The 15,015-nt window shown below is 38.4% G+C and overlaps 1 protein-coding gene across 1 annotated transcript in view; it reads right to left on the bottom strand.

Annotated features, from left to right (window-relative positions):
- LOC134471104 (vomeronasal type-2 receptor 116-like) overlaps positions 1–14,415 on the bottom strand; it is a 36,466-nt gene extending 22,051 nt beyond the window's left edge. The window contains exons 1-2 of the mRNA XM_063229070.1: positions 14,055–14,415; positions 4,861–5,077 (exon numbers count right to left, since the gene is read on the bottom strand). Of these exons, the coding sequence (XP_063085140.1) occupies positions 4,861–5,077; positions 14,055–14,415 (578 nt within the window). The remainder of the gene's footprint in view (positions 1–4,860; positions 5,078–14,054) is intronic.
- Positions 14,416–15,015: the final 600 nt, after the last annotated feature.

Here is a 15,015-nt window from a genome sequence, read left to right as displayed (position 1 = left end):
AAAAACCAGAAATTTCTCTGGGTTTCTCAAAAGAAATCTGGCTTCCAGGAACTTGCCATGTTGGCTGCCCTTCTGCAGTGCAGGGAAATTGGTCTAATCCAGGTTCCCAGTGAGGCAGGTGTGAGGTCAACCTAAACAGACCTGTGTGGTTGCACTTACATTTCACCAATGGCCATGGTTACATGGTGATGTGTCTGCTTTATTTGTTAGCCTGTGTGGCTACATGGGGTCTCTTCTGATGCTTGCAGTTGCACAGAGGCATTTTTGTGTGGTTCTCTGAGGCCATGTAGGTCCAGTGGCCCACAGGCACATGGGGTATACCTGAATGTTTCTCCTTGCCAATGTTAGTTACTTGAGGGAAGTAAGTTTCCAGATTGTAGCATACACAGGGATTGTGGTTGTTTCTCCCTACTTAGACTGGTTATTCAGGGGAAGCAAGCCTTCTGATGCAGCACTCAGTCTGGCTGATTCTCCCTAACCTTACTGGCTACCAAAGAATCAAGCCCTTTGAAGGCAGCAGGCATGCAGGGACATAACTGTTTCTCTCTGCCTATGCTGGTTACCTGAGGAAAGTAAACCTTCCTTCTGATGGGGAAAGGTGTGCAGGTAAATAATTGCCTTGTCAAGGCAGGTCATCTACCTGTATGTGCTCTAGAATCATTAACTGTATCTTTTATTATGGTAAACATCTCTTCAGTTATCTGAGAAATTATTTCTAATTTGTTTTTCTCTGAAACCTCATACATCTGCTTTGTTACTGCTACTGTTGCCATTTCAATGAGGCCAGTTGGGATATCTTTTTTTTTTTTGTCTTTTTCTTAGTACCGTGGTTTGAACTCATGACCACACACTTGCAAGGCAGGCGCTTGTGCCACTGAGCTAAATCCCCAGCCCCTGGGATATCTTTTATATTGTTCCATCACATTCTCACCTGGGTTTTCCTTTAATGATCTGGAAGTCTGTGGTTGCATCTTGCTTCTGTTCTTCTAATTTATATATTCCTAAGCTTAATTTTTCCATTTATGTGGTAAATTGCTTATTGTAGACAGACTTATTGCCAGTTATTGAGAACCACCAGAAAACGACTTCTTTTAAGAGACGTCTTCTACGTGCAGTTAACTTTTGGATTTTCAGTCTCTTGAAGGACCCTTTCCTGTCAATTTATTTGGGGAGAAAAGGCACTGTATATTTGCCCTATCCTATTTAGATCATTTAGCATTGGCCTACAGTATTGTTTATGACTCTCAAAAGTCACAGTTTTGATATACAAAAGAGAACAACCAAGTAGAATAACTATGTAACCTCAATAATATACTGCCATGAAACACAACTCAGTAAAAGACAAAGAGTGGTAACTATAAAATCGACATCTTTAATCATATGAACGATTGTATTTACATAATAAAATTTAAAACAAACCACCAAAGTATACATAGTAATAGTATAGTATGGTAATTTTACCCTCAGTGGATAAAATATGAAATGAGTTGGGAAAAATACATAAATAAAAAATAAGAAAATTAGTGTAAGCAAGTCTAAAGTACAAAGGAAGATTACACAATCTTTGAGAAATGCAATAAAGTACTCGGGAGCAAGCAAAAAAGGAAGAAACAGAAACAAGAGTAGAAAAATAACAACAACAAAACTAGAAACAATTTTCACATTCATACAAAAAGAATAATAGTATATCTGGGGAAAAATATGAGCAACAACAGGAAAAAAATGTGCACTTCTGGGCATGTCTCTGCTGTCACTGATATATAGACAAAGGTGGCAAATAGAGCCCAAATCTAAATAAATTTATCCCAGCAAGCCAGGAGTACACATACAGTGGGGTGGCTGATGGTCTTTTGAGTTAATTTAAAATTAATAAGGCTACTATAGGTTTCTTCCAACTGTGACTATCTTGACAATGTTTTTGTAATTATCGCCTTACCTTGTTACTGAGCCATTTATATTTAGTTTCGTTTACACATTTTTTTTTATCAAAAAAGTTAATAACTTGTATTTTTCCATCAAATTACACAATATGTATTCAAGTAAGAAATGTATTATATATGCAGTTTTGTGATAATTTAATACACTGCTTTTAAACACAGTATATCTTGCTATTTTCATATTATTTTGACTTTGTTTTCTTTATTGTGTATTCATGTGTACCTATTTTTTTATTCTACTGAATTCTCCTTAAGTAAATTGCATTCATTCTCTGTCTCTCTGTCTCTCTGTTTCTCTCTCTGTCTCTCTGTCTGTCTGTCTCTCTCTCTCTCTCTCTCTCTCTCTCTCTCAGGCACCAGGGATCAAACTTATGACCTCACACTTGGCAGGCAAGCACTCATGCTGCTAGGCTAAACACCCATCAACTGCATCCTTCATCTTCATGTTGTCATGTATAAGTCAACTAAATACCTGCTAAACTACATATATTTTCTCATCAGCTTAAGTATTCATTGGAATGGACAAGTCAAATGAGCAAGCAATTCTCAGAAAAAAGAGAAGACATCACCGTTGAATAGCACATGAAAATCTGTTCACTGGGCAACAGAAAAATGCAAATTGAAACAACACTAACTTTCCATCTTAATCTAGAAAAAGCAGTCATCAAAAAAAGTAAAAAAGTAAAAAAATTGTTGGATTGGCTGTGATGAATAACTAACCCTCATTTTGTTATGTAAGGAAAATACATTGTGAAGAATAGTTTTTAAAATTTAGATATATCATGTATGATTAATTTCTCTCAATTTATTGAAAAGCAGTTTCTGTGTTAACATCTGGTTTCTTATTTGTAAGAGAAAAGCTTCATTTGAAGTAAATATTGTGGAGATAATGATACACAGTGTATCCCTTATTGAGACTCTCATTTTATTTTATTGTTAATTTTTCATAATGTAATTTAATTATATTTTGCTATGTAACATTTTTGTATAGACAAATACATAAATTTTATATGTGTACTTTTTGTCTTCCACAGTTTTTCCTGTTCTTCTTACCTTAGGAGATGTTTAAATATTCCAGGGTAGCTCTAAAGTTATTTCTCCCTAGATAATCAGTGAATCATGGCATAAAAAGCTTGTGAAATTTAAAGGATGTTCTTTACAGATACTGTACAGTGTGCATGGGTTTGGGAAAGTTCAGTTAGCACACAGAGATTGCCTGAGCCATGAGAGTAAGCATAAGAGAAAATAAGTAGCAAAAAGCCTTTCCTGTGATTTCTGGGAGAAAAATAAACTCTCTCCAACACGTTTGAAATATACCAAAATCTAGTCATCACACTTTGCATCTCACAGGTTGCTTTTCCTTTACTGTCCTCAGATTTTGTCTGATTACCCTGGGCTTCCTCCTGCTGGAATCCTTTCAGAGTGGGTTAGCCAGAACCATCCTGACTGCACACTGTCTCTCAGCAGTGCTGCATCCTGACTGCTTCCTGTATTTCAGCAATAAACCCCCATTACATATGCAAGGCTTAGAAACCACCCCACAACCCTCTTATGAAAGGGTAACTCTGATTGCAGTGATCAGGACACTGCCTCTCATTACCTGACTATATAAAAATTTGTTCCCATTTTCAAGAAATGCCATTAGTAAGCTTTTTCCTGGAACCGATTTCAGGAAATTCAGACCAGATTATCCTGACTAACTGACCCAATAGACTTAAAGTCCTGCAACTAGACATAAAAATAATAAACAGAAATCATCAATATCAAAAGTTTTACATTAAATGGATTGATCAATAGTATTAAAAAAATTGTGAAAACTGTGGGGAGAATCGTTAGGTTGTAGTGGAACATAATTTCTCTCATAGTCATGTGAGAGCCTGAAGTTAGAAGGTGGGTTCCACCAAGAAAATGACGACAAACCTTGACAACATAATGAATCCTTTCATGAAAAGTATATAAACATCAGAGAAGTGTCTAACTAGAAAAATTTAGAAGTAATGTTTTGCATTTGACAAGGAATATGTGATAGGAAGTAGCAACTTCTGTGGCAGGAAGATGCTGTGATTTCCACCCACGCCATCCCTGCTGGAAACATGAGCAGCTACTGAGGACAACAATAATGATCAAAGACATGAGCAGTCGTGTAATGGTACTTTCTTTTCTCCAAGAGCATAAGTAACTTTCTGGGATTTTCTGACTCTGTAAAATGCTTTTTTTAAAATGATAACTTCAGCATAGGAACTCATGCAGTGATACCTGAACACAGAAAATGCGTACATGAATAAGAAACAACTTAGGTGATTAAAAATCATAGAAAAATCCCCTCTCTATCTAGCTTGATGTGCACCTCCAGGAGGCATGCAGTATGAAAGTGTGATATTGAGAGTATTAGAAAACATTCAGATATCCACAGCGAGAATCTGCCAACACAACGAGGATTTTTTGCAAGTGTGCGGACGGGAGTTTGATCCCTGGCACTGATAAAAAAAAGACAAAAAATTTATTCATAAATAAGAAAATATATAAGACATTGGACTTTATGAACCTGAGAGTTTACTTTATCTGCATTGTATTGCATTGGGTACAATGGTCTGGATTGAATTTGTAATGAATATCACTTTACAGCTGCATTGCCAGGCTGTAAGGTGGTGCACACATACGACAATATGATTGAAGATGGTGTCTCCCTTAAGTTCTAATACTGGAAGAGGAACACAAACACCAAGAAATTATTATTCTCTTTTCAAACTTGCTAAAATGAAAATGGAAACACAAAATGGTAAAGTACGAACTGTTCATCAGTGGTGTGTGGGGGAAAGACTGGTTAAGGAGGCAGAGCCTGTGAGATATCCATGGTTCAGCATCTAGGCATTGTTCCTTATGATAATGAAAAGGAAAAAGAGTAATAGAATAATGCACTTACTGCAGGATAATGAAGTCCTTGATGGGCTTTATATTAGTGGTGCCAGTGAATTCTGCACCGGTGCAGAGTGAAAAGAAGCCGCCAATCACCACATCTCCATCCTTGTGCACGCTGGTGCTCTTCCTGCGAAGGCAGTAGCCATTGCCCCAAGTGCACACCAAGGGTAGCAGCTGCAGGAGAAGGCAGGTGATACTCAAAGGCAGCATCTTCTGAGCCTCTATAAGAATGAAGTCAGAGTGCAGCTGGAAATTCCAGTGTCACGCTGGTAAATATGAAATATATGTATGTAAGTATATATGAATATAAGTATCTATGTGAGTTTTTAAACTAAACTGGAGTGTATGTATTTAATACTCCTGAGTTCTTTCAGCCAAGCCTCCTTCATATCTCTGGAGGAACTTTCCATCATTTTGCCCTGAAGCTCTGCATCTGTGATCTGGTGTCCAGGTGAAACTTGCAAAATATCTAAAGATCTGCTTTTCCACCTCCAGCCATGAAGATTTCAACCAAGAGCACTTATAAGATCCCAAGGGCCTCTTTTTATTCCAATTTTCTTCCACACTTATATCAACAGGTTCTTTACTCAGAGATCTTTACTCAGAGATCACTTGGGATGATGCAGAAGGCTTGCACCTGTGGGCTCAATGTAATGTGTTTCTGAAATGTTCTGAGAGTTCACCCTCATGAAGAATATGCACTAGTCCTTCATATATTCCCTATGATAGTCCCGTACAGCCAGGGATCATTGCAGTTACACCATCTTCTTCATAGTTCCCATGCTTGTCTGAGCACTAGTTTTATGTGCCAACATAAATCTCCAAGCCACAAACCTTTCCTATTGCCTCAGGAACCAGTAATTGCACTGAATCTATAGACACTTCAAGATCAATACACAATGATAATACATTAATGGAGTGTACATTGCAGCTTCTTCCTAATATTTTTAATTCTTTACATTGTGCTAAGTCCTTGGCTTAGTATAATGTGATGATCCATTTCTGTAACTGCAACAAATGCCACTCCAACATTTATGATTATAAAACAATCAGGGGTTTTATATTTCATAAAAGCCTTACTTACACACATGACTATAAGAATTCTACCTATTCTCTCTTGCAGCAGGGTTAGTGCTTTTATTTTAATGTTTAGATCAAAGTTTCATTTTGTTTTTAGTTTAATATATACTGATAGACATGTGTCTAGCTTTAGTTTTGGGCATGTGGAAAGCCAATGTTTATAGCATCATTTCTTAAAGCGTTTTTATTGATTTCATTGAAAATATTTGGTCTCTTTATCAAGCCCAAGTGTGTTTGACATTGTTTCTGCATCTCCCAAACTATTTCATTGACACTTACGTGTGTTATGTTTGCCAGTGCCGTGCTATTTTCAAAATATGTAGTATGATTTTAAGTCAGGGATTGTGATGGACCCTGCCTTGTCTTTTTTTTGTCTGGAATTGTGTCTTGTTTTCTAGATCTCTCCTGGTACCAAATGAAGGCTATGAATGTTTTCACTAGTTATGTGAAGCATGCTAGTGGTGCTTTCACTGGGATTGAATTAAAACTGTATAAAAATTTTGTAAATTATGCTATACTAAAACACCTGCAGAGGCTTCACATTTTCATCTGGCAACATGGCACTTGAGTGCAAAAGAAAGACAAAGACAATATTCTGCACTTGAGGAGGTCTGGGATGCTCCAGTGCTCTCTGTGGAAAAAAGAACCACGGCTACAAGAGCTCATAGCTTTTATTGCTGTCAATAAGGGAGGTGAGTGGGGGGCATGGTACAGTACAACAGAAAAATCTTTTCAGACATTGGTCATCAGGACAAACAGAACACCACTCATCAGGCAGAGAGGCTCTCCATTTATCAATGCGATGGATAGCTTGATGGATGGAAGGCTGGCCCATTTACTGCAGGAGAGTATATTATTTAAGAGTCACATATCCTCATCTGTGATGTTACCACATGTCTCAGTGCTGTAATCTCACAAGCTCTTACTCAAGTCCCCATTCCAGCCACAAGTGCAGGGAGGAGACAGTTCTCACCTGCGTGCTGCAATGAGGCATGTTGATGTTTTAGACAAAAAATTTGTTTATTTATCTATTTATTTAAAGATAAAAAGAAAAATCAACAACTACCAGACAATCAAATAACAACAACAATAAAAGCAAAATGACAAAAAAAGTGAAATAGGATTTTAAAGCAAGGTGATAGGAATGTAGCAATGGTTGTTATATTGTGTATTGTTATCTTCAAAATAGTTTCTCAGGTTACCAGATGCAGGTATGCAAGATTTATCAAACAATATAATTTCACTTTGATCAGTCTGTTTCTCTTTTACCGAATCTAGTGGAAAATTCAGATCATATTTAGTCTTTCAGTTTTTTACGCTAGTGAGACAAAATGGTGTTTACACATGCAAGTCTGATTGACTTTACTTATGAGAATATTTTCTAGTTGTGCCCATTTATAAATAACTTTGACTTTATCTTTTTTACATCTGAATAGTATTACATTGTATAAAGATGACACATCATTTTTATCCATTCCTCAAGTGATTTCAGTTGTTTCCAAGATTTGGCTACTGCTAATCATGCGGCTACAAATATAAATGCACATATATTGCTGTGGCATGATGTTTTCAATTATTATTCCCAGAAGGTGAATAGTTGCTGTGAATGGAATTATAATCCTAGGCTTTTGAGGAATTTCTATACAGATTTACACAGTGGTTGTACCAATCTACACTCCCACCAACAGTGGAAAACTGTTCCTTACCAGCACCACCCCGCCCAGATCCTGCAGCATTTGTTATTGATTAATTTCTTGATGCTAACCATTTATTCTGGGGTATTACTTTCACTTGCAGATCTAAAATGACCAAGGACATTGAGTACTTTTATATATTTTTGCACAGTGCACAGAGGTTGTAAGCAGCAAGGTAGAAACTAGCAAGAGAGTGAGACACACCTTTTTCCTGACATTACATCACATCCTGGCTCCACCCCTAGGCCAGTGTAGCACTCACACCCCCAATCCAAGTGGTAGGCAATGAACCAATTGCAAATGCATAATACAAAGGCATGAGGCTTGTGGGCCACCAACATAACCATGACATTCCACTCTTGGCCCCTAAGGACTCGTGCACATCCTTTATACAAAAAACCTTTGGTCTATCTCCAAAAGTTGCCAAACTCCTAACATCTTCAGCATTGCTGAGAAGTCCAAGTCCCAAGTCTCCTCTCATGTTTATAGCAAACTCTTAACTATAACCACTGGTACAAATGAAACAAGGTTAAACATTTTTGAATTGCAAAGGCAGAAGATAAACATTACAATTCTAAAACTTGCAAATGGGAATATAAAGCATTGGAAACAAAGCAAGTCCAACATCCATCAGGATGAACATTAAGTCCATGCTCAGCATTTGAAGCAATCTGGTTGCAAGCTCTAAAATGCTTGGGTGATTCCAGCCTCCATGGCACTCTCAGGGATTTCACAGCTTCTATCTTGAACCCTCTCTGTTCACTTTTTGCAGCTTTTCTCGGATGACCCACATACCTCGCTTTTCCTCACTTCTGGGGTCTTCATTGTACCTTTGGCTTCACCTTTACATCTTTACAAATTGTCTTCTTAGGGGCACACTTCTTGGCCTCCCAGGCCCTTTGCAATCAAGGTGGAAGCTTTCTTAACCTCAGAATTTGTGCATTTCCCTGCACCTAAAATCAGCACCATGTGGATGCCACCAAGGTTTGCTGCCAGCTGGAGTAGTAGCCAGGCTTTTCTCTCTCTTGGCTGTAGGGGTCAGTTGCCTGGATTGCTGGGCTATGTGAACCTGATTTTGAAGAAAAGCTTCTCTATATTGCTGCCATTCTGGAACCTCATGTGGCTGCTGCTCTTTTGGAACCTCATGTGGCCTCTGACACCATTCTGGATCATGGTGCTCTGCAGCTTTTCCCTTTGAGCAAATTCTTTTGCTTTTTCAGTTTTGAGGCTGCAAAGGGTGGAGATCCACTGCTTCCAGGGATACCCCATGGCCATCTTTCTTATCTACTTGTTTCTTCTCAGCAATCAAAGTCTCTGTTCTATCTTTACATTCTAAGGCTTTACTGTTGTTTTCCTTCTTTTTCTTTTTCTTTTTTTTTTTTTTTTTGTCTTTTTGAGACAGGTCTCACTGCAGTTCAGGCTGGCCCTGAGCTCACTTGATAGACCAGACTGGTCTCGAACTCACAATGATTGTCCTGCCTCAGCTTCCAAGGTGCTGGGATTACAGGCATCAGCCACCAGGCCCAGCTCTGTTGTTTTCCTTCTCGCCAGATGCACAGTATTTTAAATTATCCTGCTGGGCTCTTTGCTCTTGATTCTGGATAAAATCCCCCAACAATAGCTATGCCACAGCCTCAACTTTTTAAAAAATTTTATTTAAAAGGAAAAAGAGAAAAAACAAAACAAAACAAAGCAGTGTAAGGGTACAAGTAATACAGAACTACCAAAAAAAAAAAAAAACCAGTAAGAGATCACCAGGTAATAGATTACATATTATCATCTTAGAGATAGTTGCTCAAGTCACAGTATCAAAGCATATAAAGTGGACATTCAAACAGTGAAGCTGCAAACAGTTGTGTTCAATGATCCAACCAAAAACATTAATATGGTCAGCTATTTAACACCCCTAAACACACTTGCTGTTGTATCCCTTAGAGCACTTTTTTCCCTTCTCTTTTTTACAACAAAATTTACACATTTTGGGTTTTATTACTCCTTAGTTCTTATTACATTTTTGGGGGGAGAGAATAATGTCAGATATGGCAAAACAAAGCTGTCAGTCAAAACCAAGGATAGATATAGCACATGATGTAAAAACAGAGTACAAGGTTATCAACAATGGTTACCATAATGTCTCATTTCCTTAAAAAGAATTGTCTATCTCATTAGGTATTATAAAGGTAAACAAAACAGTAGAGAACAAGACCAATAAAACTTAAGCATTGTAAACATTACAGGAATTCCAAAGGAGAAAATAGTCAAAGCAGAATGGGCATCTTAGTGAATCTTATTGCCTTAAAAGTAGTGGCCTATATCCTCAAACTTGATACTATCATACAGAATGGAACAGAGTCTAATCAGTCAAAACAAGATAGTGGGAGTATTACAGGACTTCAAAACAAGTTCATAGGAAATCAAAAAATGTTACTATTATATATCCTGCTAATTTTTAAAAATTTTCCCCTTAATTAAAAGAAAGCATGAAAATAACTAAATAATTTTTTAATGAATAAGGGAGAGATTGAGATAAAAGAGGACATAACAATATAACAATACAGGTCAAAGCATGACTGTTTCAGCAACCTAGTGCTTCACCACCAAATAACCTGACTTAATAGTAGTTACCATAGTGTCTGTATTTTTCCTTGAAATATTTGAATAAAACTTCATATACTATAGCCACAAATATTTCCATATCAAGAAGCCCAGAATAAAACCTTTCCAATTAATAAGTGAACACTTTATAAGGCTTCAAGGCCACACAATGGGGAATCATGATTACCACATATTTTTATATATTTGAATCATTACTTACATTAGGGAAACTATTCAGTATTCACACATGTGAGATTATTTTATTTCACTTATGAGTATGGTGTCAAGCTGCGCCCATTTATTGATAAATATCTCAATGTTATCCTTCTTTATAGCTGAGTAATACTCCATTGTATAGAAATACCATGACTTTTTTATCCATTCCTCAGTTCATGGACACTTGTGTTGTTTCCAAGATCTGGTAATTACAAATTGTGCTGCTATAAACATAGGTGCACATATATCACTGTGGTATGATGCTTTCAGTTCTTCCGGGAATATGCCTAGAAGTGGAATAGCTGGAATAAATGGGACTTCCAGTCCCAGTTTTTTGAGAAATCTCCAGACTGACCTCTACAAAGGTTGTACCAGTCTACACTCCCACCAACAGTGTAGGAGAGTTCCTTTTTCCCTACAGCCTCTCCAGCATTTGTTGTTGTTGGTTTTCTTGATCCTGGCCATTCTTTCACGAGTGAGATGGAATCTCAGTGTGGTTTTAATTTGCATTTCTCTAACGACCGATGATAATGAACATTTTTTCATGTATTTATTTGCCATTTGCATTTCTTCATCTGAAAAGTGCATATTCATCTCAGATGCCCATTTTTGGATTGGATCTTTGAATTTTGGGGGTCTGAGTTTTTTAAATTCTTTATATGTTTTAGACAAGTGTTCCTTGTCTGAGAGAGAGTTCACTAAAACCTTTTCCCAGCTTGCGGGTTTTCTTTTCTCTATGCTGGAGATTTCTTTTGACATGCAGAAACTTTTTAATAAGAAGTGGTCCCAGTTATTGATTCTGGGAAGTATTTCCCGTGTGGTTTGAGTCCTGTTCATGAATTCTCTACCTACTCCTATGTCTTCAAGGTTTCTACCCAGTTTGTCTTCCAATAGATTTAGTGTTTCTGTTTTAATATTTAGATCTTTGACCCATTTAGATTTTAATTTAGTACATGGTGATAGACATGGGTCTAGCTTTAGTTTTTGGCAAATGGAGAGCCAGTTTTCCCAGCACCATTTATTAAAGAGACTGTCGTTCTTCCAGTGAACCTGCTTGGCCGCTTTATCAAAGATAAGGTGGTTGAGTGTGTTGGTAGTTGTGGTTGTATCTTCTAATCTATTCCATTGATCTTTGGCTGTGTTTTGATTCCAATACCATGTTGATTTTACTACTGTTGCTTTGTAGTATAACTTCAAGTCAGGGATTGTGATGCCTCCTGCTTTGCCTTTGCTGCTTAGAATTGCATTTGCTATTCTAGGTCTCTTCTGGTTCCAGATGAATTTTAGGAGTGATTTCTCTAGATCTATAAGGTATGTTGATGGTATTTTTCTTGGGATTGTATTGAATCTGTATAACAGTTTTGGGAGAATGGCCATTTTCACAATGTTTTTTCTTCCTATCCATGAGCAGGGAATGTCTTTCCATTTTCTGAGATCATCTTCATTTTCTTTTTTCAGTGTATTATAATTTTCACTGTATAGGTCTTTCACTTCTTTCGTAAGAGTAATTCCTAAATATTTCATTTTTTTGCTTGCTAATGTGAAGAGTGTAGTTTCTCTTATTTCCTGCTCTGTGATTTTGTTGTTCATGTATAGGAATGCTATTGATTTCTGAGTATTGATTTTGTATCCAGCCACATTACTGTATTTATTTATTATATCTAAGAGTCTTCCAATGGAGTTTAGGGGGTCTTCTATGTAGAGTATCGTGTCATCTGCAAACAATGATAATTTAACTTCTTCCTTTCCTATCTTTACCCCTTTCATTTCTCTCTCTTGCCTAATTGCTCTTGCTAGTACTTCCAGGACTATATTAAATAGGAGTGGTGATAAAGGACATCCTTGTCTTATGCTTGATTTTAAAGTAAAGGCTTTCAATTTTTGTCCATTTAGTATGATGCTGGCTGTTGGTTTGTCATAAATGGACTTTATTATATTGAGGTAAAGACCATCTATTCTAATTTTCCGTAAAGTTCTTATCATGAATAAATGTTGGACCTTATCAAAGGCTTTTTCTACATCTATAGAAATGATCATGTGATTCTTACTTTTGGCTTTATTTATATGGTGGATTACATTTATTGATTTACGTATATTGATCCAATAACGTGCAAGGGATGATTTCAACTCTTTCGCATTTGTTTAAATATGTTCTGTGAGCTAATATATGGACTATTTTAGAGAATGATCCATGTACTGCTGAGAAGAATGTGTATTCTGGTGTTGTTGGGTGGAACATTCTGTATATGTCTATCAAATGCATTTGTTCCCAGATGTGATTCAGTTCTGTTATTTCTTTACTCATTTTCTGTCTGATTGATCTGTCCTTTGGTATCAATGGCATATTAAGGTCTCCTGTTACAATTGTGTTACTGATAATTTGAGTTTTCATTTCTGTTAATAATTGTTTTATATAATTGGGTGCTCTGGAGTTTGGTGCATATATATTTGAGATAGTTATCTCTTCCTCTTGGAGTTTTCCACTAACGAGTATGTAGTAACCTTCTTTGTCCTTTATGGTTATTGTTGGTTTAATGTTCATGTTGTCTACAAACAGAATGGCTACTCCTGCTTTTTTTTTGGATTCCTGCTGCATGAAGTATTGTTTCCCATCCTTTGACTTTCAGTCTGTGAGTATCCTTCTGGGTTAGATGTGTTTCCTGTAAACAGCATATGGTTGGATTTTGTTTCTTGATCCATTCTGCTAGTCTGTTTCTTTTGATTGGTGCATTGAGACCATTTACATTAATGGTTATTACTGTTAAATGCTGGTTTATTTTTGACATGTTATCTCTCTGCTGTTGCATCTTTATCTTTCTGTTGTGTTTAATTATCTGCTTTGCTTAGTGGTTTTTTCCTTAGTGTATCTAAACTGTCTTTCAATATTTTTTGCAGGGTTGGTTTGGTGTTCATGAAGTTCTTCAGCTGTTCTTTGTCATGGAAGTATCGTATTTCACCATCAATTTTGAATGATAGTTTTGCAGGATACATAAGTGTAGGTTGGAAATCATTTTGCTTTTGGATCTGGAATACTTCACTCCATGCTCTTCTTGACTTTATTGTTTGTGCTGAGAAGTCTGCTGTGATTCTGATAGGTTTTCCTTTGTAAGTGATCTGTCTTTTCTCTCTGACAGCTTTTAATAATCTATTCTTGTGTTGGATTTCTGGGATGGTGATTATTGTTGGGCGCAGGTGCTCAACATACCATACCCCACCCGGGACTAAGGACCACGCTGGCTTCCGCAATGCGCTACGTCCCTCTCCAAATTAGTCACCCCGTACTCACTTCGTATTCACCACAGCTGGGCATATTAGCCAGAGCCCGTGTCTCATTCCAGCCCTTCCTCCTCGTGGCAGCCTGATTGGCTACAGTCAGATATATAAGCCAGAACCTGCAACAATAAAGTTGGCAGTTCCTGTTACCCACCTGAAGCGTTTCCTGTCTCATTGGGGAGCTGCGCCGGTCAACTGGTGGCCCGTACGGGGAACGAGACCCTCTCTCTGACAGTACGAGGAGTGCTGAGACCCTCTCTCCGACAGTACAGGGAACCAACCTCTTTGTCCGCTACAGGTAAAACCGTCAAGCGCCGATGGCGGGGGCTACTCGGCGGGCGGGGGGCTGACAGGTTAAACTGTTCAACAGGCAGCGAGTGCTGCTGGGCCGGATAGCGGGGGCTATCGGGCAACCTTGGGTGGATGCATCGCAAGGATTGAGGAGCTCGTAAAGAGAGTTCCGGGGGCCGTAAAGAGGCCGGATTGAGGAGCTCGTAAAGAGAGTTCCGGGGGCCGTAAAGAGGCCGGATTGAGGAATTCGTAAAGAGGGTTCCGGGGGCCATAGAGAGGCCGGATTGAGGAATTCGTAAAGAGGGTTCCGGGGGCCATAGAGAGGCCGGATTGAGGAATTCGTAAAGAGGGTTCCGGGGGCCATAGAGAGGCCGGATTGAGGAATTCGTAAAGAGAGTTCCAGGGGCCATAAAGAGGCCAGTTTTAGGGGCGCCGTAAAGGGGCGCGGGGACTAAGCTGTCCCTGTTATAAAAAAAAATAAAGGAAAAAGGAAACAAAAATAAAAATAAAAAGAAACTCTTGAAATTCTGATTAACATGGGTAATGGATGTAGACACCACCGAAAGAGGGGAAGTCACACACATGCAGTCAAGAGGGCCCTACTCTGAGGCCATAAATGAGCTGCAACACATGATTTCTCAGAGTAAATGGGTCAATGAAAGCGAGTATGGGATCCTAGGGCCGCCCCGTATAAGACCTACGGCTCTGCCTCCCTACCCACCAGATTATCATGTTTACCCGAGACCCTGCCATCAGCTATGTAGCTGCCCGCAACGGGTCCAGGCGTCCTCTGGGACATTCCAGGAAGACCTATGGCATCAAGTCAAAAGAGAGGACCCAGGAGGCCTGGGCCGTTTTCTCCATGCTTTTCCGGTTGCTGTAGATGCTCAGGGAAACAGAGCCCACCTGCCTGTAGATATAAAAGTGATAAAGCACCTTAAGGAGGCCAGCACCATGTACGGTGTTAACGGGGCATATACCCTGTCCCTAGTAGAAGCCCTGGCAGGAAA

The sequence above is a fragment of the Cavia porcellus genome, unplaced genomic scaffold, assembly GCF_034190915.1.
Source record: "Cavia porcellus strain 051 isolate PalLab524CR breed Dunkin Hartley unplaced genomic scaffold, mCavPor4.1 scaffold_17, whole genome shotgun sequence".
Taxonomy (NCBI): domain Eukaryota; kingdom Metazoa; phylum Chordata; class Mammalia; order Rodentia; family Caviidae; genus Cavia; species Cavia porcellus.
Note: the sequence above shows the minus strand (reverse complement) of the source record. Positions and strands in the feature narration are given on the sequence as shown.